Source organism: Citrus clementina, unplaced genomic scaffold, assembly GCF_000493195.1.
Source record: "Citrus clementina cultivar Clemenules unplaced genomic scaffold, Citrus_clementina_v1.0 scaffold_3, whole genome shotgun sequence".
In the NCBI taxonomy this organism is placed as follows: Eukaryota; Viridiplantae; Streptophyta; class Magnoliopsida; order Sapindales; family Rutaceae; genus Citrus; species Citrus x clementina.
Window position 1 is genome coordinate 43,829,551 of NW_006262339.1, and position 23,908 is coordinate 43,853,458.

Genomic DNA, 23,908 nt, shown 5'->3' on the forward strand with positions numbered 1-23,908 from the left:
TGGCTATTTAACAGTACTCCCATAAAATTGTGACAATGGTTTTGGCAATCAATTTCATCAGAACAATTATTAACTAATCCAATATTTAATCACCACCATATTCAACTTTCCTTAAAAAAAAAAAAAACAGTTCTAATGACTAAAAACACTATTATCATATAAAATTGGGTTTAGTAAGGATATATTAGATATTTAGTTGGTTTTATTGAGTAAAATTTAAAGGTTCAAAACTTTATGTCTAGCAAGTAGTTTAGTGGATTCAAATAGCTTCACCCAATCCTTTCATAATGTTTACGGTTTTACCTTAATTAAAACAACTATTAAAGATAAAGACATGTTTGCCACAGCAACATCATCCAAGGAGAAAGCCTTCCATAGTGTGATTTGCATCAACACCACTATCTCGTGTAGTGTTGACCCAATTATTATATGACACGTGTGTGTGCGTGGGGGGGGGGGGAGGGTAACTCTTTGTTGGTTAAACAACTTAAATTTGATAAAAAGATAAGGAGAATAATCATACAGGTAGAGAGATTTACAACTTAAGAAGAAGAAACTAATTCAAACACAACAACAAAAGCCCACAAAAATCTAAATGTTTGATGTTTTATAATTTATACATACAAAATTTAATTATTTATACTTTTTGTTTATAAATGGTATAAGAATTGCATTATATAAATTATTTCTTATATGTCACTTGTTAAATAAAATTTTATTACTCATAAATAAATTGTATTTTCATCTTACATAACTAAATTATAATTACATTATTGATTGAATTTTTCAAAATTCATAATGCATTACTGTTGTTTGATAATTTATACGTATAGTGAAAAAGTAAAAAAAAATAATCTTCATATATAATGATTTATCTTATAGTTGCCAAAAAACATAAACTCATGAAATTCATTTTAATAAGCACAAATGCTCAATTTCTATAATGAATGAATTCTTTCCCAAAAAAATTTTATGATCAATGAATAAATAAATATAGAAATGATCATACGATTGAGATTGTATATGAGAATTTGATTGATTAACAAGTATTGAAGCCATCTTGAACTGATAGTCACCTTTGTATTGATTAATAAAGACAACAACAATTAAATTAAGATTTAATTAATTGCTTGTAACATGAGTGTTGACGCTTGATTTTTTCCCACCTGGGGTCGAACCATGTGCAACAGATGGAGGTATACATGCACACACAACAACAAATAAAAAACGGTGAAATAAGGGGGGTTTCCGACAATCCCACTTTGATACTTAAGTCAGCCGCTAAAGAATTCGAGTTAAATCATAAAATATTAGAATTCTAGTGAACCTAACCTCTCTTTGAGAGAGTAATTTAATATTTATACCATACCACATATTTAGGAGAGTGGCCCTCTTATTTTTGGTGAATGTGAGTAGTTATTGGTCTCATCCATTGTGGGATCGAAGTGCTGCATTGCAATTATGGCTTTATCTTTTTTATTTTAGAAGGTTGTAGGATGGTGGAGTAGCTCACATAATCCGACCCCTGGAGTGATGGAAGAAGAAAGTGGGGCATGTTTTTAGGAGTGAACTCTTCTATTTTAGCTATGTGTTGACCTTGTAACAAGCTTCCTTAATCACTTTATTTGTAGTCCCATGATTATTTCGTAATGATAAATATTAACCTAATGTTTCAGGCTTGTTGGGTCGGTGTTTATGAACAAATCAAAGTCTCAACTGAGAGTTCCCTACTTCTCACCTTGAGCGGTCCTTAATTCCCACCTAATAATTTATATTATTGCCTTCGAGGGATCTAACTTTCTCTCTTGGAGACCCTGACCCCTCGATGTGGTATAAGTGATTAAATTCCATATCAACAATGAGTAAGTGGTAACTGTCAATTAAAGATGAATCTAAGGATAGAGGTACTTCATTTTAAGTCAAATAGTTCATTTTTAATAACTATTGATATTGTTATTTTTTTAATAGCATCATAGAGAAATCTACACACACTACATGTATGTATGTATGTATGTATGTATGTGTATGTATATGAATATGTATAATTCGAAATTACCTCAAAAACTTTACCAAACCAACCACCAAAATCTGACCAGCTAAAACTGCTAATTTCCAATTTGATCCTCGTTGCCCAAGGAACAGTTCTTGTTCTCACCGAATTCTTCTTCATATATCTACAATCAATGAAAATTTTAAAGGTATATAAGTATTAAAGGTATTCAAGATCTCTTTTCATGGTCCCTCATTTTACTTTGTAACAATAGTCTTTATCGCAATATTATTAGTGAAAGTTTTTAATTCTCTTTCTTTTTTAGTTCATCATTTTTGCCTATTTTTTGCCATTTTTAGTTTGCTTCTACTACCTCCTTCTAAATTTATGGTTATTTATTCCATTTTTTTTTCACAGATGCATCAGAAAGAAATTGGATCGAAAAATGTAATTTTTATGTTTAAGTTTCTTTTTCTTTTTTAATTTCACATGCATCAAAGAAAAAGAAATGAAGCTAGAAGGAGGAGGCAAGTAGAATTGCAGAAAATGAAAAGGGCAGCGAGGGAGGTGAGAGAGCTTTTTGTTTTGAATGAGAAAGAAGAAGAGGCAAAATTGATTTTGATTACATAAAAAGTACATAAAGCCTAAATAATGGCCTAACTAAAGTGTTTGATAAAAATTATCTACTGTACCTTAAAAGTTAAGTTAATTTAATTTTACGCTTGTAGATAAAAAATCTCTTATATTTTTATTAATTTTATCAAAATATTATTTAAAAATTATATTTATTACATAATATTATCTTTTGTTTCATAGTTATAATTTTTGTTTTCACAACAGGCGTATCTTAAAAAGTTACAGTAGCTCAATCTTAAACAAGACTTTAATGGATTGGTTGCCACAAGTCATGAAATAATTAGGTCAATACTGCTGCATCAGTAGATGAGCCAGTGGTGTTGACACCGTGGAAGACTCTCACCAACGTAGAGAAGTATGAAATAATTATGGTGCTATTAGATTAGAATGACTTTTAAATAATCTAAATGAGATATCTTTAGGAACTGGTATTATAAGGACTTTTGAGGGGTGTCAAAAGCAGGACTGTAGATGGTTGAGTTTATGCATGAAATTTAAGAATGAAGATGAAGGCTTTGGGCTCGTTATACATTTTCCAAATATAAGTTATCAAGGCCCACGTAGGAAATAATGGAACCTTTGCTGCCACAATAATAATTGGACAGGTTTTCTTTTCATATCTGAATCATCGGATTATTTCATTACTTTGTAGGGAGATCAATAATATTAATGAAGTATGGCACAGGCTGGATATTTCATTACAGATAGAAATCTGGATTTATTTTTTTTTTTATCGTCATTTCTTTAGTTTCTCACAAGTAAATTATTACGCCAGTGGAAAAACCAACACATTCATGATTCACCCCACTTCTCGTTCTCAAATGATCAATTGACCAAAATCAATCACATGGCCGGCCACTAGCTAATTAGAGTGTACATACATGAAAATAATGAAAATAGGCACACTTTTATATCATAATTTTCAACAATACCTGCGTGATTTAGGGACAGTTTAGTGAAGTTGTTGTTTTCAAAATAATTGTTGTTAATTATGCTGTAAAAATAATTAATTATAAATAAAATACTATAGTAAAATTTATTTTTAAAAGCACTGTGAATTTCAAAAATAATTGTATACGTTCGGTAAATCTTGTTATTAAACTGCAGTTATAATGCTATCTGACTAAGTAGATATAACATCCTATAAAATTTATTTACATATTTGTGAACACGTATAAATAATATTTGTTTATTGTGTATATATAATAATCGACAACTAAAATAAATATTTTTACTTTTTCTATCTCAATATAATTGGTAATAATACCGATTTATTTAAATTTAATAATTTTATTTCCTAATTGAACAATGATAATTTTAAATTTTTATAATATACGCGAGGCTATATAAAGAATTGTATTAAATATAATTATGATTGTTAAAAATCATATTTTGAAAAGCTATTCATTCCCGCTTTTCATAATATATTGTAGGATGAGATAATTTTATCAAAAATGATTTTTTTTTATAAAAAATTATTAAACACTAACTTTTAACTTTTTAAAATAATGTCTAAAAAACTATATCAAATGACTCCCTAATTTCAAACTCATGTGGTTAAATAAAGTTTAACACTCCTGATGATAGATTCATGTTAGGGGAGCTCCTATGTTACATTTCATATAACATAGCATTTACCTCGTGTTAGAACTTAAAACTAAGTGCAAAGGAAAATAATAAAGGTAGACGTAGATAATCTATATTATATTATATAACAAAATGACAACTAAAGAGTAATGTAAAACTTAATTATAATGCGATTCTTGGGTAAAATATCCAAGTTGTATTTAATAAGAGTGGTGTTTTAAATTTTGGGAAGGCCGGCTGGCCGGGGCCCTTATGGCCTGCTAGTTTTGTTTGGTTTAATGGCATCTCATAGTTCGTGCTTAAATAAACCATTGACATCAATCGAATCCAAAAACAGATGGGTCGTCGATATAATAGGTCTATCATGCTGGAAATATAATTCATAATTACTTAAATTTTGAAACAAATAAAGAAATATCAAGAAAACATTAATAATACCAACCTAATAATTATATGTACTTAGTTATTCTCATTGTTATTAAAATTAATGATCGAGTCTTTCATTTGTTATAAAGTGATAGATATCTCTTTATCTTATTTTTTAAGATAATAATTCAATTTACCTATTATATAAGAATAATTTTTTTTTGAAATCAGATTTCTAAATTAGGATACATCATCACAATTCGGATGGACTGTTTTGAAGCTGAAATTAACTTTTTATTTTTTAATTTTTTTATTAAGCATTAAAAGAGAAGGGAGCAAATTCCTACACTTGGTGATACCCGTATAATCAAGAAAATGATTAGAATCCTCTCTTAATCTGAATAAATTTTGTTAATATGATTAATAATTAATAAATTAAATTAAATAATTAAATTCTAATCATTCACTCACATTAAAATATAAGGCGATAAAAAATACTAGAAAAGAATCCTAATCCTCAAGAAAAAGGTCAGTTTATGATAACAAAGTGTTTGGACAACACCATTAAAGTTTAACAACTCCATATACAACGACGATGATCTGATGATGCGTGTCAATTAATGCTAAGCTGCAAACTTAAGTTGATTTGTTTCCTTTTTATGCCACGTGTTTGTGGAATTGGATTAACTATTATTTTGCAGGCAGTGCAACAAATTACGATGACAAACATTAATTGACCAAAGTTATGTCTGCTAAAAATTATGTAACGGGTAATGAAATGATAGTACTATTTTTTTGATAAGAAATGATAGTACTATTTTGATTTTTATTGATGACGACATTAAGGTTAAAAGTTTGAATTTCATAATATTTCTTTTAGCTAATTTGACAGTTCTTTATACGCCGATATTTGAAAAGAAGAATTAAGAAAGGCTCGATTTCAAATAAATATACATAGAGCTATGATTTACAAATGTTTGAACAAAAGAAACCAGCAACAATATATTAGCCTGTCTCGGTCCATGTCAATTACTTATATAACCCACCCCAAATAAATAAGCTGACCAGATTGAAACAGTGGAAAATTTAACTCAAAGACTCACAGTCAAAACTTGGCGGGGGCGGTCGCGCCACATGATAAGAAAATTTGAAAAACAAAAAAGGGCATAAAGTCACGTGTTTTCACCCGCCCAAACCGAGGAGAGAACTGTAAATTGACCCAAAGCATACGACGCTCCTCGCACCGCGCTTTATTATTATTATCATTTTTCCCCTTCAAAACCAGCGCGCGAAAGTGCATCCAATCTCCCGCGCCTCCGCCACCAACCCAACCCAATCCCCTCCCCTTTATTTTCATCGCCTCTGTCACACACTCACACTCCCTCTCGCGCACCCGCGCTTACACAATGAATAATAACCGCCAACACCAGCCCCACGTGTCGCCCTCCTCCACCGATTATTCATCTTTCGACTTCAACCTCCGCCCCTCCAAACGACGTGGCAGTTACAACTGCGGCCGTTGTGGCCAACCCAAGAAAGGCCACTCTTGCCACGTTGGCACCCCCTCCACTCCTTCTCCTCCTGCTGCTACTCCAGCGCCTTCCGATTCTTCCGCTGCTATCTCCGCTCCCACGTCTCTCTCCGCCAGCCGCCCCCCACGTCACCAGCATTACTCCCGCTTCCGCCGAGCCTTGTCTTTTGACAACATCGATCTCACTTGCGAGTCTCCCGAACCGGATTTCGCCATCGAGGAGCTTCTGGATCCGGATCCTGAGCTGTCTGGCGGCTTGCCGGCGGCAGCTTTGTGGGAGGTGCTGAGGAGGTTGCCTCCACCGGGGCTGTTGGCGGCGGCGCAGGTGTGTAAAGGGTGGAGGGAGACGTCTAGGAGGCTGTGGAGGGCCGCGGAAGAGCTCAGACTTCGGGTTCCGCCGAGGGCTCAGGTCGGGTTTGTTGGATCCGTGTTGCAGAAGTGTTCCGCCCTTGTTAGGCTCTCTCTTACGATGGAAAGGTTAGGGTTGTGGACTATTTCACTCAGATCTAGGGTTTTATTGGGTGCATTGCTTGGCAACTGACAGAGATGGTGTTTGGATAATGAAAGTGAACACGATAATCTGGGTATAATTGAACAAGATAACCGAAAACGAGGACTAAATGTGATAATGTAGCGTGATTTATAAAGATAAATGCACAGGACTGTTTGATCTATAGACATCATTCAATATTATGGAACATTAGTTTAATGCTAATAATTTTTTACTAAGACTGATACTTCAATGCAAAGATGGATTTCAGGTTTTCAAGATCTATGTTATTTTGGATTTATTTACGTTTTTTTTTTCGTTCTAAAATCTTAACTTATGTTTGCAGTGATGTAGATGCAACAATGTTGGCATGCATTGCATTTTCGTGCCCCAATTTGGAATCTATGGAGATTTACACATCTGGATCTGCGGTAAATCGGATCACTGGGTATGATTGCTTATCCTTATTTTTCACGTCCATTGTTTGATCTACCACGTGGTGCATTATTTCTCTAGTTGTTTTCCCTGTGGAGTCTGTTAATGTTGAGTGAATTTGGTTCTTTATTGTATTCAACCCTAAGTTCTAGGAGTACAAATGGATTTCAAGTGCAATAATTGGTTGAAAATTGAGAGATGCCTTATTTCTAGGTGATATCAACATAAGGATCAAATGATTCAATGTTTGTCAATAAGTGGTTGAAAATGATTCTAGGAATACAAATGGATTTCAAGTTCTTAGTTGTTTTTGTCAATGTCAGATTTTAATATGTAGGGCCTTTTCATCTGAACATATGCTTAAGTTGTGCTGATTTAAAGATTCCACATTGCCCTTATAAACAGTGCTGAATTACATTTTGGGAATTATAATTGGAATTTTTTAATTTTTGAGCAGTCTCCTAAAATTGCAATTAAATTGTTAGCTATTTAGGTTTCATACCTTAGTTTGTTGTAAGATTAGTGGTCTGGCATTGGTTGACTGCTGCTGATTGATTAAAGGGTCTGTTTGGTGTTTTTCCATGTAGTGATGAATTGGGTCGTTTTGTTGCTGATAAACGATGTCTTGCAAGTCTTAAGATGGAGGGGTGTTCTAATTTAGGAGGTTTTGTCCTCTGCTCATCAAGTCTTTCTACACTCTGGCTTTCAGATCTTTACTCCCTCTCTAAGATGGTAATTATTCATGTTCTTTATCTCTTGATTGGGAATCTAGTTGAATTCTTCTTTATATCAGTGTTCCCTTCATGCAGATTTTTAATTGTCCCAATATGAGAGAAATCTCTCTGGAATTTTCTCGCCAAGAGAATGATAGTACTGACCTTACTACCATGGCTGATGGACTGGGAAGGAATTGTCCAAGGTTGCAAAACATACACATAGCATCAATTCGACTTTCTCATTCGGTTGTGCTAGCACTTACAGCCGCAGGCTTAAGGTTTGTGAAGTGGCTTCATGCACATGAAACCTTGAGCAGTATCTTTGCATATACTCTGTTGTCCATGGATCTCCATGTATATATTATGACAAATAACCTTGAGTTGTTGAACTATAAATGAATATTGATTTAAGTGCCCTTTCATTCAGGGGGTTGCGAATGCTTTCGCTTGTACTTGGATCAGAAATCACTGATGCATCTGTTGCTGCCATTGCTTCAACCTACTCAAAATTAGAATTGCTTGATCTAAGTGGGTAGGTTTTATTTTGACTCAGTCTTTTCTTCCAAATTGTTGCTTTTTAAGCATTAGCGTGTCTCCTGTATTTTATATTTGACATTACACTTTAATGGCAGATCTAGCATCAGTGACAGTGGCATTGGAATGATCTGCAATGTGTTCCCTAATACTCTGTCAAGACTTCTCCTTGCTCTTTGTCCTAATATTACTTCAAGTAATCTTCAAGTCCTGGCTCTAATCTATGGCATTTTTTTTTTATGGTTCCATATGTTTTATGCTGATTAACATGTTAATTGGGTCTCTCAGGTGGAATTCAGTTTGCCACAGCACAGCTACCTCTCCTTGAGCTCATGGACTGTGGAATGTCAATATGTGATCCCACTTCTGAAGATTCAAACTCTGATGAAACCTGTGACTTTGAGTTACAGAAAGCCTTTAACAACAAACTGCATCTCATGTATCAGAAGTTGATAATTAAACATTGCTGCTTGAAGAAACTAAGCTTGTGGGGTTGCTCTGGCTTAGATGTGAGTTATTTTTTATAAAGTTCATATTGTTTTATGTGTATCTTTATCCCTCTTCATGATCTTACTTTGTTAATATAAATACAGGCTCTATGTCTAAACTGTCCAGAACTAAATGATCTGAACTTGAACTCATGTAGAAACTTGCGGCCAGGTATATTACATAATTCACTTTGATTTATTAGCAGATGATCTATTTGAACAGTGGGATAAACTGTATTAATCATGGTACAAATTGTGTTAAAATATCCAGAAACATTGCTACTTCATTGCCCCAGATTAGAAAGTGTGCATGCATCAGGCTGTCAAGAATTACTAGTTGACACCATTCATAGCCAGGTAAACAGTTAATTATTTATGCTTATTTTTGTTTGTTCATAAACTTTTTGCAGCCTTGGTATTTTATCAAGAAAAAGGAAATGCACAAAGCTGATTAAGCATTTATACCTTTGTTATTTAAGAAAATGATTACAAGTCCAATATGAGAAGCTCATACATTCAGCATTAATTTCAACAAAATGACTTGCTCTTTTTCATTGACAAACCTTGCAAAATCTAAAAAGTGGGATGCATGGCTTACTTTTCTAGCAGTTGTTAGAATCTAATTATCTAAAAGACAAATCACACCGCAGATAACATCATAAAGCTTTTTGCTGGCTGTCAGTATTGGATATATAGTTTTGAAACCATGTACAAAATGTGAAACTCAGATACTTTGTTGACAACTTATAAACTTCTAGAAAATGAATGGTTATTCTAGTTTCATTGCTACTTGGGGGTGGCATCTTCTTGGAAATGTGCACTTCTATCACCAGCTTAATTGATAGGCAAGTTTTTGTTGAGGTGGAGTTATGATCTGAGCTATCATGAAACAAGGTTCATTCCAGCATGGAAATCTCCCTTAAAACTTCCAACATGTATGTGCAATTTACTGTTAAGTAATAATTAACTGTAGGTTAAAATTAGGGAATCTAATTTAAAACATTATGTTTTATCAGAATATTGTATTCATGTTTCATGAGTGAGCTTCAAATTCTCAAAGCAAACTCAAATAAAAGCTCAGTTTCTATGCTTTTAGAGACTATGACCCAAGTCGTCCATTTTCTCATGTCAGTACAAACTATTTCAGGTAAAAAATAACCCTTCTGCTCTAGAAGACCAATATCCATTTAAACGTTCGGCTGATGGCTCCAAGAGAATACGGGTGCCGCATTCTTTCAGTCAGGTAACCCCGAGAACTATTTTACAGTAAAGACACGTGACAATTTATGTTAGTTGATGTACTGTAACAAGTAACAACGTACAAGTATGTTCATAACAAAATGAAGAGAAACAATTTCTTAATTCCTTAGAAGAAATGCTTCATCAGTGAATGTAAAAACTTATGTAAAAATTTGTTGTTCTCAGCCGCCGGATGATGAGATGAAGCGGCGGAGGGTTGGAAGACGGGAATGTTATGTGGTGGTGGATTGACTAATAAAATCTAAGTGGCTTCTGTTTCTGGAGGATACCAATTCTTTATAACGTAAACATGGTGCAAATTCTTGTTTGTCTGCGACCACTTCGGATCCCCAAATGCTTGTAACTGTTCAAATTTGGCGGCAGCTACCTTGTAAAACTAAATACCTTTTCTTTCCCAACACAAACAAGTCAGTTGTTTTATTTCAAACTAAATACAAAGTCATTATGTGGGAAGAACTCTGGATCACCTTGTGTATGGTATCTGGACTTATTTGAGCTGTCTCGCAACTCATTAAAAAATAAATTAAAAAAAAAAAGAACAAAACCATAGTATAATTTTTATATCTCATTGTCCAAGAGCTGTTGTATCGTGGTTAATGCGGGATCTTTTTATTGAAAAAAAAATACTAATTCCTCTGTTTTTACTGCGAAACTTCGTGGGTTGATCTCTTTCGATACGATTAGGATAACAATTATTATCGATAAATTGTACAGTTAAGGATTATTGTGGCGTGGATTGTTATGGGAAATTTATAAAAATAACTATAAAATTTTTACTATTTTCACAATTAACCCTCTCAATTTTTTTCTATCAACATTAGTTAAACACACGCTTTTCTTCCCAAATTACCCTTATTTACAAACCAAAAGTAACTTTCGTGAAAACTTGGTGCGACAGGTGCCTGTCGCACCAAGTGCCAAGCCTTGCTTGGTGCGACAGGCAGTAGAAACATCTCTTCTCTCTTCTCCTCCGACAACCGCCAAGACGCCAAGGACTACCTCAAAGCCGTTTACGACTTGCAGACCGCCATGCACTATTTCATCACCCATCACTCCACTTCTGACAAGCTCGTACTCGTCCAAACCCTAATGAAAGGACTCGAAAGGGAGTTTTATCATATGCTGAAGATCAACGGAGAGTATCTCGACCATGAGTCTGTCTCCGTCTCCTCTTCCAGGGCCTCTAGAGCGAGCTTCTCTGATCTTGAAGATTACGAGGTCAGTGAAACCGAGTCCAGAATCTCTGACGACACCATTTCCGAAATGGAGCGTGTTTCTACTGCCGCCATGGCTGATTTAAAAGCCATCGCCGACTGCATGATATCGGCTAGCTACAGGAAGGAGTGTTGGGGAGAGATGAGAGAGAGGGGTACTTTGGTCTCAAAGGCTTTTTTATGGCTAATGTTGATAGAAGTTTGTTTGGGGGGTTAAGATGAAAAAAGCCAAAAAATTTATGGCTATTTTTGTAAATTTCCCGATTGTTATGGGGTCGTTGTATACGTGTCACGTCAGACACGATCCGTTTTACAAGGAATGGGATACGTGTACTGATTTCACAAAGAATCAGAAGGATTTCTTCATTTTAACTGCTTAGAGTTAGGATGTTTGCTTATGGAATTTGATGGATTATAAATTTTTAATTTTATTTAATTTATAAATTAGTGAAATTTAATTTGAATTTAATTTATATTTCTATAAATTGGATATAGATTTAAAATTTTTAATTTTGTTCAATTCATGAATTAATTAAATAAAAAATTTAATATAAAAATAAATTTATTATCGATTAAATTTAAAATTAAATAAGATTAAAATAAAATTAATTATTTAAATAAAATTAAAAAATATATTTAAAATTTTAAAATATAACACACTAAAATAAAAAAAAATCTCATTCGTTTAGATCAATACATAAAAATTAAAATTATATTTATTTATTTTTTATTTTTTATTATTATCGAATAATATATAATATAATGTTAATATAATTATATTTTAATTTATTTATTTACTAATAAGTACTAATATTATATTTATAAATTTTATTTTTTAATTAAATAATTTTTTATTTTTTACAAATCCACATATTTTTAGAGATTTATAGAAATATTCAACCTATCAATTATAGATATTAAATTTTTAATTCAATTCAATAAATTAATTTACGGATAAAATTTTTACTAATAAAACGGATTGAACGGATCAAATTAAATTTTAAACACCCTGTGTTAGAGTGTGGATCCTGGCTATCCTAATTACTGTGGCGAACTCAAATATTCATTTTCATTTAGCGCCAGCATCTGTTCCGGACAAGTTCGCCGTTCAGTTCTCTGTCGTCGATTTTCAATGGATGTCTCCTCGCTTTCTACAACTCCGAGAGCATGTCTGAGCTCTTCTTCAACAGGTTTCCTTCTCCCATTCGATCGGTTTTCAATTTGTTTATACATGCTACAAGATTAAAACTTTTGTTCCATTTTTTTTCTTTTTAAAAATCTCAATTATCATTTAATGTTTCGTCAGTCTGATTGTCAAAATAATAATAATAATAATCTGTAGATATCAGGTTAAGTGATATAATCCATTATTTTCTCACCATACCGTTCGAGTGAGATAATTGCGATTTTGATTCTATAGGACTTTTTGATATATACGCACATATGCGAATACACTTCCTACATTAGTAAGTAGCTATTGAGTGTTATTTATTTCGGTTCTTGCTCTCTCTCTCTCTCTCTCTCTCTCTCTAGTCATTATTGTTTGCATTCCAGTAAAAGTATCTGTTAATGCAGAGTCAACACCGCTGAAGAGAGGTGAACTTCCCTCGGGGCATCATGGTTTTTTGTCCTTTTCATGGATCAGAAGAAATGCGAATGCACAACCTGTTTTTGGTAAAACCAGGTCTTTAGTTCAGAACAAAACCTCTCTCAAGGTGGAACTTGTATTGATAATCTTGAAAATCTGAATGTTTGTTTTCTCTGTTATTGTGATTTTATTTTGATTCATTTTGTCCTTTATCAGGTTTTATGCAGCCAACGGAGAGAAATTCCTGTTGTAGAGGCCAGGTATCGTCAAACATCATTACCATTGAATTTGGATAATGGCAATATCTGTTGTTGCCATATTGGCCTCTGTTCAATATTGAAGTTTATAATGATAATCTACGAATTTTGAAGATACTTAGTTACCTTAGTGATTAGAAAATTTCTTATTGAACTTTTGGCTTGTAGATTTGAAATCATTTGTTCAAGTTGGGATTCCTAAGTATTTATGATTTCCCTCAGCTTGGAGCTTTATGTATGCCACCGAGGCAGGAAGTACTATTTGCAAAGCAATATGCCGTATACCTAGCTATGAATTTTAGAGTTTTTCTTGTTTATCAAAATTGTGAAAAATACACACGGGGACTTTTATTTTGGTTAATTTTACGTTTCTCTTTTCAGTTTTGGTTCTTGTAAATCATCTCAACATGTTTATACCAATGTCATGTGCTTTTGCTTGTGACACTATGTGCAGCTTGTCCATCTGTTGATATGAATTTTCATATTTTCTTAATTTATCTATCTGTTTAGTTTATAATGAAATGTTTACTGACATTTAAAGGTGTATGGATGAAGTTTATGATGCTTTGGCTCAACGTCTTCTTCCTACATCAGCATTAGCCTCAAATGTCAATGTGAAGTGAGTTCTATTGTCTTCAATGAAGCAAAATTTAGATTTTGATATCTTATATAACCGGTGGTTGCCTTATGATGAAGATACTTTTATATTCAAATTCTCAACAAAAATAGTTCAATGTGAACATTTAATAACTATTTTCAGTATTTATATTCAATCATCGTTTAATGATGTTGGGATTCTGTGAAGAGTGTTATCTTTTGTTCTTAGTATTCAGTTACTTTCTTCATCAAATGAAATTGTCTATCTGATTAACTATGCAGGCATATTGTGGGTTTGGCTGGCCCTCCTGGTGCTGGAAAGAGCACTCTAGCAGCTGAAGTAGTGCGACGTATAAACAAGATATGGCCTCAAAAAGCTTCTTCATTTGATTCTCAGGTTAAGCCTCCAGATGTTGCTACAGTTCTTCCTATGGATGGGTTCCATCTATATCTTTCTCAGCTAGATGCAATGGAGGTTATGCTTCCTCTATATTTCTTCATATGATTTATCATCACCTAGAACATAACATTTAATTCTGAGTAATGTATCTGAATTTTAGGATCCAAAGGAAGCACATGCAAGAAGGGGAGGTGAGGTTCCTACACTTGGTATTTAGCAACTTGAAATCTTCTTGGAAATTAACAGTTTTTATCCTTTTCTTCATCATTCAGCTCCCTGGACTTTCAATCCCTTGCTACTGCTTAACTGTCTGAAGAATCTGAGGAATCAGGTTAGAAGTGATTTGGTTGAGACTTGGCAACAAACTTTGATGGGGCTAGAGAAAGAAAAAATAAATTATACAGTTATTTTTTATGTGTCTAGGGTATGTGATAATATTATGTGCACAATGCATTTCATTTTGATTATCAATATATTTCTCAGGGATCTGTGTATGCACCTTCATTTGATCATGGAGTTGGAGATCCAGTTGAAGATGATATCCTTGTAGGCCTCCAGTAAGTACGTAACAGCTTTTATTGCTAGTTTTGTTGAAATTTAGTGGTTTTATTAAACGTCTTTCGGTTGATAAAAATCGGCAACTAAAAACTTGTCTTAGTGCATATTGTGGATACTATGTCTGATTAGCATCCATCTCCAAATTGAAAATTCATATTTCTATTTCCTGGATGGTCAATTGCTGTCCTACAAACTAAAGAAGGCAAAAGGAGGAGTGACCTTGCTAGAATCTTTATACTTATGTTACTTTGAGACATTTTTATGGAAACTGATATTCTTCTGATCTGACCAAAGACAGTTTAAATGAAAATTTTGATTACAAACTTTTGAAATATCAACTGATTCTGCAGGTTATTCTGTATATGTTTTCAATTCTATTGAATTTTTATTAATTTGTTTCCATGTTGAAAGGATTGGTATTAGGCAAGTATGCGTAGCATCCGGAAGGTCTAGTTGATGCATTGATGAAATCCTCCTTTCTTACTTTTGCAGGCATAAAGTTGTTATAGTAGAAGGAAATTACCTGTTTTTAGACGGAGGAGTTTGGAAGGATGTATCATCTATGTTTGATGAGAAGTGGTAAGGATTAGCTTTTACTCATGTAGTAGCAGTCATTTCGTTTATCTGAACTGATGGCCTGTAACATGAATGTAGTATGAAAGCCACTATTCTATAAGGATGCATTTGACACACTGTATTGCATTGCCCTGAAAGTTTTACCAGAGATGGGGTTGCAATGCATTAGCTAATGCAATCCCATGTTTTGCGAAACACACTCTTAAGAACTTTTTTACCTCCAATTCTATCTTACACTATGGCTTGGTTTTTTGCTATAAATTTTCCCCTTTAGATGTAAGAGCAATCTTCAAATAACTGGTAGACATCTTTTTTTTTTCTTTTTAATTAAAAAAATTAGAAGTAAAAACAATGTTCACTGCTCATTGGACTTTCACCGTTACATGTTCTCATAAATGCTGGCCTGGCCATTTCATTTTCTCAGTACTGCTTTGTCAATTATAGAAAGGTTTTAGTTTGTGCTGATGAATCGGCTGTGCATAGATAAATAAGATTACATAATAAATTGTCTTGGACAGATGAATCAGCATTCTGCTTTCCCACAGTGCTTTGTCATTTGGGTAAAATCAGATATCAAGGATTGACGAAATATCAATAACTTGAATGTTGCTACTGCAATTACATACTATTATTTAGTAAACAGCTGGTAATGTTCTACTTTTCTTCATCATTTGAGGTTCATTGAGGTTGACCTTGACACAGCTATGCAACGAGTTTTAAAGAGACATATTTCAACAGGTATTACTTCTTTTAGTTTTAACTAATTGTCTCAAAAGTGAAATTGAAATAAATGGTTAGTCATGAGTTTTTCTGATCTTTTACAGGGAAGCCCCCTGATGTTGCTAAATGGCGGGTAAGCTGGTAGTTGGTTCTGAGATTTATCAATCCTCCAACTCTCATGCTAGATAATTACGTGTAACACATAATTTCTGCAGATAGAATATAATGATCGGCCCAATGCAGAGCTTATTATGAAGTCAAAGAAAAATGCAGATTTAGTGATAAAGTCTATCGATATCTGATGGTGAGACCACTAGCTGTGCTAGAGAAGAAAGAGCAGAGCAAGGTCGGATGAATCTCATTTGCGTGCATATATATTGACTGCCAAACCAAATGTAAAGATAAATGGATCAAAAGGCAACACTTTTTTTTGTTTTTTCACTTTTGGGGTTCTCCTTTTTGGAGTCAATTAACAGAAGATGTTGGATTCAATAATGGAACACTGAGGGTGAGGTCATTTTTCATATTTATAAAAAAGACTGGCTTACCATGTTTAGTTTATTATGACATCAGAAATATTTATACAACTAGGTTTCGATTAATTCCACAACCTTTACTTACTTTCCATGTAGCTTGATATATGCTTTTAATCTTATCTTCTATATTTTAAACAGCATGGTGAATATTTACTTGCTAAGGCTTCGATGTTATATCAGCTCAATGCTACTATGTCCAAGAGATTTACCAATAAGAATTGTTGGTGGTCTCAGTGCATTTTAAGGTTTTTTGTTCTTCGTTGAAAGAGACATTGCAGACCAACTTGGCCTAAACAATAGCTAGTGAGATAAATTTAAAGAGCTATCTTTGCTATTTGATAAATCAAAATAGGATTTGTGTCTCATTCCCAATAGTATTTGTCCTAGTTCGTTGAGACTGGAGATGCCCTTTGCTGGAAAGAAGATTTTAAGCAATTGCAACACGAAAATCCCCTAAACACTGCTTACTAGGGTTGGCAATTTATCGGGTCAGGGTCGGGTCAGCTCGACCCTATAACACAACTAAAGAGCCCTAGTCTTACAAAAAGCTATATTGTTTCACCTTTGGGTCGGGTCTGATCCGACCCTAAAAGGGTTAGGGTCGGGCTCTGAAAAAGCCCGAGCCCTACCAATTTTTATATTTAAATAATTTAAATTTAAATTCCCTAATGTGTTAAAATTTAAAAAACTTTGAAACTTATTTAAAGTAACATAAATATAAAAATTGCTCTACTCAACATCTTAACCATAAATTATATAAATAACCAAATATAAACAAAAAGTTCATCAATTAACACACAATTTAATTCCACAATCTAACCAAAGAGTTCATCAATTTAACAAATAAAATAAAAACACACAACTCAATACCATAAGTCCACAATTTAAACAATGAGTTCATTGGTTTAATAAAAGCTACAATTCATAACCCAACATTAAAAAAAAATACTTCAAAATTTGCAGGCCACATTCTTCTTCATCCACAAATTCTTCTCGGGTAAAAATTTTACTTTCAAGAATTTTACCTCTAAAAAAAAGGAAAAAAAAGTTTGAAAACAATTTAAGTATATAAAATTATTATTAAATTAGAGTTAGGGTCAGATTGATTCGGGTCATATAAAGTCCTAACCCTGACCATAATTTAATCAGGCCTTTATTTTTTAAACCCTAGCCTTATGTTTTACCCTTAAATTCGGGCCAAAGCCCTCAAAATTCGGGTTGGGCTAATCGGGTCAAAAATCGGGTCGGGCTAATCAACTATTCAACTATGAAAATTTGTTCGTTGGCATGTGTTGTTGATTAATTGGATTAACAATTAATATTTCATTACAAAATGGTAGCAAATACCTTTAATGCATTCAATAGAAGTGACCACAGTCACTGGTCGAATGTATAAATGTTTATATAAGAGCTACATCATTCACACATAACGCGACTTGTTTTCCTTTCCTTCCATTAATTTCCGTTTTTGTTATCCAATCAAAGTATGCCTAAATAAACTAGCATGGAGGCAGCTATCTCTTTTATAACTATGATAATAAATCAACTAACCTAAACAAATGGGCATGAGTAAAGTAAATGCTCCATCAACATTGCACATGATATTGCCCCCTCATTCAACAAGATCAAAACTAGCGAATATATATAATAAATATGTGTTTCAATGACTATTTGAAAGAAGCGAATGATACCAAGAATCCCATAAAAGAAAATTGAATAAATAATTGGAGGCACGAAGCATACACAATAAATAACAAGTACAAACAGGTCCATTATTACAATTATTAATAAACAAGCCATTCACACTAACACAAGCAACGACAGTCGACATAGCCAAGTCTTATAGGAACACCGAGGATCTGTTATTGTTTATATATGTCCACAATAATAAATACTCTAAGTATCTCTCATCACATGTACTGATGTATCAAACGATAACATTACACAAACACTGTAACAATATTATGCATCCTGCTCTATCCATCTGAGCGCTTGATCTACCGTCGTATTGGTGGGTCTCTACAACAACTAGCTAGCGTCCACGAGATCAATGGAGCAGGCTGTAATTATTACTCACTACTTACCTTCTGTTCTTGCATTTCTCCATGGCCCTTGGAGCTGAAATCCCAGTAGAAACAGTATAATTTAATAGTGTTATTTTATCAAAGGACATTAAACTTTGTGCTTCGTTGATCGAAAATTAACAAATCAATAATTTTTTTTTTCATCTCTAATTGAAGAGGTTAGGTTTACCTCTTCCAATAAAAACTTTTGTTAAAAGATACTTACCAAGTCCAATAGCCTCAGTGCCTTTCACTATACGCAACCGCTTGCACGATTCAACAAACATCCTGATTAAAAAATAAAAATAAAAAGTCGATCAATAAACTAAACTGAGATGAAAGACTTGTATGATTAATTATTAGGTTTATGGTTTAATTTTCGGTTTCAGTGAGTAAATGGAGGCGATAGTTAAGGAATTGAAAGAAATAAAAGTAGTTACCCCCAAGGGACATCGCCAACAAGCATCCAGTCACCATCTTTGTCTTCATATGTAGGAACATAGTCAGAACCATTCAAAAGATCCATGAGCTTGCTCTCGTTCATGAAGTCCTTCATTCCTTGGGATCCACAATTGCCTTCAATGAGGATTAATTACACGTACGTCAAATCAATAAGTGTTATATAACGTTGAATTTTAAAAAAATATATAATTAATACGAGAAATCAACTAAATTATTATAATAACAATAATAATAAGGGGTTTTATTATTAATGTGTATATGTACCAATGGTGAAGGAGCTGAACATTTTGCCCAAGGCATCGTAGAGGTCTTTGTAAGTATTGTACATCCTTAAGTCAACTTTTCGGAGGTAAGGTGCTCCGTCCATGCTAACCTTCACAAATGCAGCGTTATTGCCGCCGGCCATGTCGCTCTCCTCGCCGCTGCTCTTTTGAACGACGCCTAGCATGTTCTTTCGGAACGATCGGACTGGTGGCCAACCTACAACTTGTGTCCTGAAAATTGAAATTCCACTCTATGCAATATTATTCACCTTTATTAATTTGTTTAAACATTCAACTGTGAATTAAAGAAGTTATTTTATATAAGAGTAAAGAAATTAAGAAAACAAGGTGTATGAGACGAAGTTTAAACGGGGAATTAATTGAGAATTCATGTGCCTAAATACGTGGCCTGATTTTTGCTTCGCCATGAAATTTTTGTCAGCACTGTGTATGCCAGGAGATTTTGTTTGCATAGCTTGTGCAGTGGACGATAAAATTTTGATAAATTTGAAGGAGGTTTTGGGAAAAATAAGATTGTAAGTTTCTAGCTAATTCTGAAATTATTGATAGGAGAGGACAAAATAAAAAGATAAAAAGAAAGAAAAAGGAGAAAGATAGAGAGAGAATTATATCAATCATCTCTTAGCTAGCTCAATAAATCATGATGAGCTTAGCCCTAATTACAAAAATACAAATGACATGTAGAAGTAGAAGATTAATACGGAGGCTTGTGTTTCTGCAACTCTTTTTGGGCTTTGATATCAATTTTTCATTTTATAATATGTAATTATCTTCGAGATCTATTTGTGAGCTCAAGCTGGACAAAATATGAAGCGATGATAATATAAAAATTCCTCTCTTCTGACTTCTGACATACAATGACGCACACAGGCTAACTCTAAGCTTGCTTAACCTAACCCTAACCCATGATGCCATGATTAATCATGCAGTACCATATATAGAGCATAAGAAACTGGATTCAGAAACAAGTGAAAATATAAAAAGAAAGGACTTACTTAGCTGGAGGCTTGGCTGGTGGATCAGTGGCACGAGGAAGAGGATGCTTCTCCTTCTGGAAGCTCTTCACCTTCTCAGAAGTGTCCTTAGAAGAAAGATTAAGCTTCAAATCCACAGTTTCAGAGAAGCCTCTTTTCCTTGATCCTTCTCCTTCACTCCGTACTCTATTTCCTGGTAACCCTAGCCTCAGCTCAGTCTCTTCAAACCCCATATTTAGCCCCAGTGCTTCCATGGTACTTTCACCTCTCTGAAACGGACGCCCACTTTTGCTTTCGCCAATTTTTGTGCTATATTCGAGTTTTTTTTTTCTTTTGTTTTTTTGCTCTTTTGGATTGGTGTGATTGAAAATGAAAGTGAAAGTAAGTACAGTTAATATAGATGCTAATACAAAAGCATTTTTTGTTTTGGGAGATAGACAGAATTGTTAGTAGTAGTAGTAGTAGTAGTAGTATTAGAGATAACGGGCGGGACGTTGCGGAAAGAGTTGTGTGTTTGCCTCCGAGCGGGTTATTTAATATACGGATAGATGCATTGTCTTTTTCCAGTTTAATTTCTCGTATTTTGACACGTGGACACGTGTGTGGGCTCTATTATCCTAACCCTGCCATGATAGATGACGATTTGGTGATGTCAGCAAGCATCCTATGATTGCTCACTGCTTCTGCTTGTGAAGAGAGAGATTGACTGTGTGTGTGTGTATGTGCGCGTGGAAGCTCTGCCATTTTAACTATACTAGGGCTTCGCTCATTGGCGGCCCACTGTTAATTCTTGTCAGTTTTTATCCTGTTTTATGTATTTAAATCTGTGATCGGAAAATAATCACTTTTCATTTCACCTTTCAATCATTTAGAAGAAAAATTAATAATTGAGAAAATCTGTGAGCTTTGGATTGACTTCAGGATAAGCTGACACAGCCATTAGAGTTTTGTGGTCAGGTCTTACCAGCAAGAAACTGAAATTTTCTGCAGTTGGGGTAAAAGTATTAGCCTGGAGAATATAAAATAGATTTATAATCTTTCTGACCCTACGTATATATGATAATATAGTGAGTGAAATCTCTAGCAAGTCGATCCATAACTGATAATGTACCGGCACTGGCAAGTTTCGAAACTCGAGAAAAGAGAGGTGGGGAAAAAATCTAACCAAGTTGACGGACGTGGAGACTTAGAGAATTGAGATGATAAATAAAGACTTTCCAGGAAGCACCAGTGCTGTGCCACTTGAAAAACTCATGATGATCCAGAAAAGCTTCTCTTTTTCAGCTTTTTAGTCTTTTTGGAGAGATTCTGTGTATAATCTTTCATCTATTATATATATAGAAGTTTTTGCATTATCAACACAATTCCGTGGGGGCTGCGGCCTCTCATCTCTCTCTCTCTCTCTCTCTCTCTCTCTCAATCTCTCTCTCTCTTTTTAATCTTTTTTCCCTCCTGATAATATTGTGTTGCAACCCATACCTAAAATTATATGAGAAATTAACGTGTTAAATCACTACAATTTAACGTTCTGCTTATACATTCGTAATTAACAACTTAATTAAAACGTCCTTGATTGTAACCATCAAGCAACAAATATTCAGAGCTTAATTAAAACGTTACTAACGCAAAAATTTCAAGGCATGCGGCAGCCCGTCATCTTTTAAGCAGAATATGTAACCAAATTTATGTAATAATATGCGAAAAGGCTAGCTATATGATCACTGAATGAACACATGCAGTGTGCAGAGTTGCGAACTGATATAAATTTTATATAAGCTTGGATACTTGTATTCATATTTTGTGCCTATTTGGTAAGATATATCTAATAGTAACAAATGTTTATGTAATTTCATAAGTTCTTTTTTAAAAAAATTGTTGTTATTTGATTGTTTTTCTAATAAAAGCTTTTAAAGATTCAATAAGTAATTTTACCTCTACTAATAAGAGTTTAACTTTTAGAGCTTTGGGAGTGGATGTTGAAAATTTTTTTAATATTAAAATATCTAAAATATCATTTACTTATTTGATAATTTTATTTCATTCTTTTCACAACATAATTTAAAAAAACTTGTTTACCAAAGTAATTTTATAATTTTAATAAAAAGTTATTGTTGACAACTAAACAACTAAAATATTTTTTATAAAAACTCTACTAATAAAGGTTCTACTTAAATAAACTCTATTTGAAAATTCATATCAAACGGAGCTTTTCTAGACCTAATTATATACACCAATGTACTACTGTTGTATTGCATATATATTTATACATAGAGTATGGTGTTTATAAGCACCAGCTAGTGAAGTAGTTATGAGAAAAACAAAGCTCAAAAGTGTATGTTCGTATGTGCCTATTAGACATTATAAGTTGCCTGCCAAAAAGAATTGTGGGTGCAAAAGAAGATATTAAAGATGCGCATTTACTTGACAAGCACACTTACTTAACTGTCTGTGACTAGCTAGCTAGATAGGGCATGCGCATGAAGCAAAACTGTATCATGTGGTGCTGGTATGTGCTATGTTGTTCTCGAATTTGCATGCATACATGGAAGCCACGTTCTCCAATTTGCAAGATATACGAAACACCCACCATTTTTATGCTTTTATTGAATAGCAATGAAAGCAAATTTATTTATTTGTCCCACACACAATTAATTAACCTCCATTAACACGTACGTTTGCACTTCAAATTTTCTGGAGAAGTGACGGAGGGTTCTAGTGCTAACTTCTTCTCCATCTTCTCTCAGCAGTCGATCAGCATTCAGCTGGTTGGTTAAGAATGTGGGACCTAAGTGTAAGAAAAAGCATGTGCTGAGATTCATGGAGATTGAAGGAGGAAGAAAAGTGGGGGTCCCATGGAAGCGGCCACGTGAAATTTTAGGCTCATGGCTGTGTCGCCTATGTCTCGAACCCTATCCCATGTGCGCCGCTGCAGGGCATCCCACTGACCCACCTGCCACCTTTTTTTTAAAAAAAAAAAATTTAATTTCTCAGTTTTCACCATAGACACCAGGCCACTCACACACATCTAGTTTTATTATTATATTGATCATCATAAAAAAGGAATCTATTTAATTAGAATCAAAGAGGCTTATCTTAGAGGATTTTCTTCTCCAATGAAGATCTAGAGATTCAGCTTTAAGATCACTTGAGTTATGTTTTGACACTTAGCCCTACAAAAGATTCAGTGGCAGGTCTCAAAAAATATATATATATATATATTTCATGCGAACACGTTATTAAATTATATGATTTAATTAAATTATATATTTTACTACAGTTAATATTTAATTCATTATAAAATTATAAAGTATAATAGTATGTATATATTAATTCTATTAAACTATATGACTTATTAGTACGTCAGCATAAAAAAAATGAAGGTGTCCCATAAAAGAATAATTATATATATATAATTTTTTAAAACTATATATAGGGTTATAATTGTAGATGATGGTAATCATTTTAAACCAATGATAATATGCAATGATTATGTGTGTGTGTATAGATCAGAGATATTGATAGTTTAGTAATTGGGCGGTGGGTGATTAAAAAATATATGGGTCAATATAAATTGTACGCGTTGAGAGAGCAGCTAGGGTCAGAGGAAACCCAAACCGGGAAAGGAAGATGGTCAAAAATATTAAAT

General features: G+C 33.6%; 3 protein-coding genes across 6 annotated transcripts; 2 read left to right on the forward strand and 1 right to left on the reverse strand.

Annotated features, from left to right (window-relative positions):
- Positions 1-5,863: 5,863 nt before the first annotated feature.
- On the forward strand, positions 5,864-10,552 carry LOC18046342 (F-box/LRR-repeat protein 17). The gene is made up of 11 exons (XM_024189643.1): positions 5,864-6,587; positions 6,947-7,048; positions 7,623-7,767; positions 7,845-8,029; positions 8,179-8,283; positions 8,384-8,481; positions 8,574-8,794; positions 8,879-8,945; positions 9,045-9,130; positions 9,921-10,016; positions 10,199-10,552. Exons 1-11 carry the CDS (start codon positions 5,986-5,988, stop codon positions 10,262-10,264), a joined length of 1,773 nt encoding a protein of 590 aa, XP_024045411.1. The 5' UTR covers positions 5,864-5,985; the 3' UTR covers positions 10,265-10,552.
- Positions 10,553-12,245: 1,693 nt separating this feature from the next.
- On the forward strand, positions 12,246-16,559 carry LOC18046343 (putative uridine kinase C227.14). 4 transcript variants are annotated; one of them, XM_006443856.2, is made up of 12 exons: positions 12,246-12,437; positions 12,823-12,962; positions 13,052-13,095; positions 13,634-13,711; positions 13,972-14,164; positions 14,250-14,280; positions 14,362-14,420; positions 14,573-14,646; positions 15,140-15,226; positions 15,900-15,961; positions 16,048-16,076; positions 16,159-16,559. In XM_006443856.2, the coding sequence occupies exons 1-12, from the start codon at positions 12,380-12,382 to the stop codon at positions 16,243-16,245; spliced, it is 942 nt and encodes a 313-aa protein (XP_006443919.1). In that variant the 5' UTR covers positions 12,246-12,379; the 3' UTR covers positions 16,246-16,559. The 4 variants fall into 4 exon arrangements, 3 of the variants coding, with proteins under 3 accessions (XP_006443919.1, XP_006443918.1, XP_024045634.1); XM_006443855.2 differs by having other exon boundaries at positions 15,926-15,961; positions 16,159-16,249; XM_024189866.1 differs by having other exon boundaries at positions 15,910-15,961; positions 16,159-16,220.
- Positions 16,560-18,203: 1,644 nt separating this feature from the next.
- On the reverse strand, positions 18,204-21,555 carry LOC18046344 (auxin-induced protein AUX28). The gene is made up of 5 exons (XM_006443858.2): positions 20,284-21,555; positions 19,269-19,498; positions 18,983-19,118; positions 18,769-18,830; positions 18,204-18,597 (listed from the first exon to the last, which is right to left on the reverse strand). Exons 1-5 carry the CDS (start codon positions 20,514-20,516, stop codon positions 18,560-18,562), a joined length of 699 nt encoding a protein of 232 aa, XP_006443921.1. The 5' UTR covers positions 20,517-21,555; the 3' UTR covers positions 18,204-18,559.
- Between the last annotated feature and the right edge of the window lie 2,353 nt (positions 21,556-23,908).

Coding starts and splice junctions, on each gene's coding strand:
- LOC18046342 (XM_024189643.1), top strand. CDS start 5,986: ATGAATAATAACCGCCAACACCAGCCCCACGTGTCGCCCTCCTCCACC. Junction 6,588..6,946: donor CTCTCTCTTACGATGGAAAG/GTTAGGGTTGTG, acceptor TTATGTTTGCAG/TGATGTAGATGCAACAATGT. Junction 8,946..9,044: donor ATGTAGAAACTTGCGGCCAG/GTATATTACATA, acceptor TAAAATATCCAG/AAACATTGCTACTTCATTGC.
- LOC18046344 (XM_006443858.2), bottom strand. CDS start 20,516: ATGGAAGCACTGGGGCTAAATATGGGGTTTGAAGAGACTGAGCTGAGG. Junction 19,499..20,283: donor CCAGCCAAGCCTCCAGCTAA/GTAAGTCCTTTC, acceptor TTCAATTTTCAG/GACACAAGTTGTAGGTTGGC. Junction 18,831..18,982: donor GTTGGCGATGTCCCTTGGGG/GTAACTACTTTT, acceptor TTTTTTAATCAG/GATGTTTGTTGAATCGTGCA.
- LOC18046343 (XM_006443856.2), top strand. CDS start 12,380: ATGGATGTCTCCTCGCTTTCTACAACTCCGAGAGCATGTCTGAGCTCT. Junction 14,647..15,139: donor GATATCCTTGTAGGCCTCCA/GTAAGTACGTAA, acceptor TTACTTTTGCAG/GCATAAAGTTGTTATAGTAG. Junction 15,227..15,899: donor TCTATGTTTGATGAGAAGTG/GTAAGGATTAGC, acceptor TCATCATTTGAG/GTTCATTGAGGTTGACCTTG.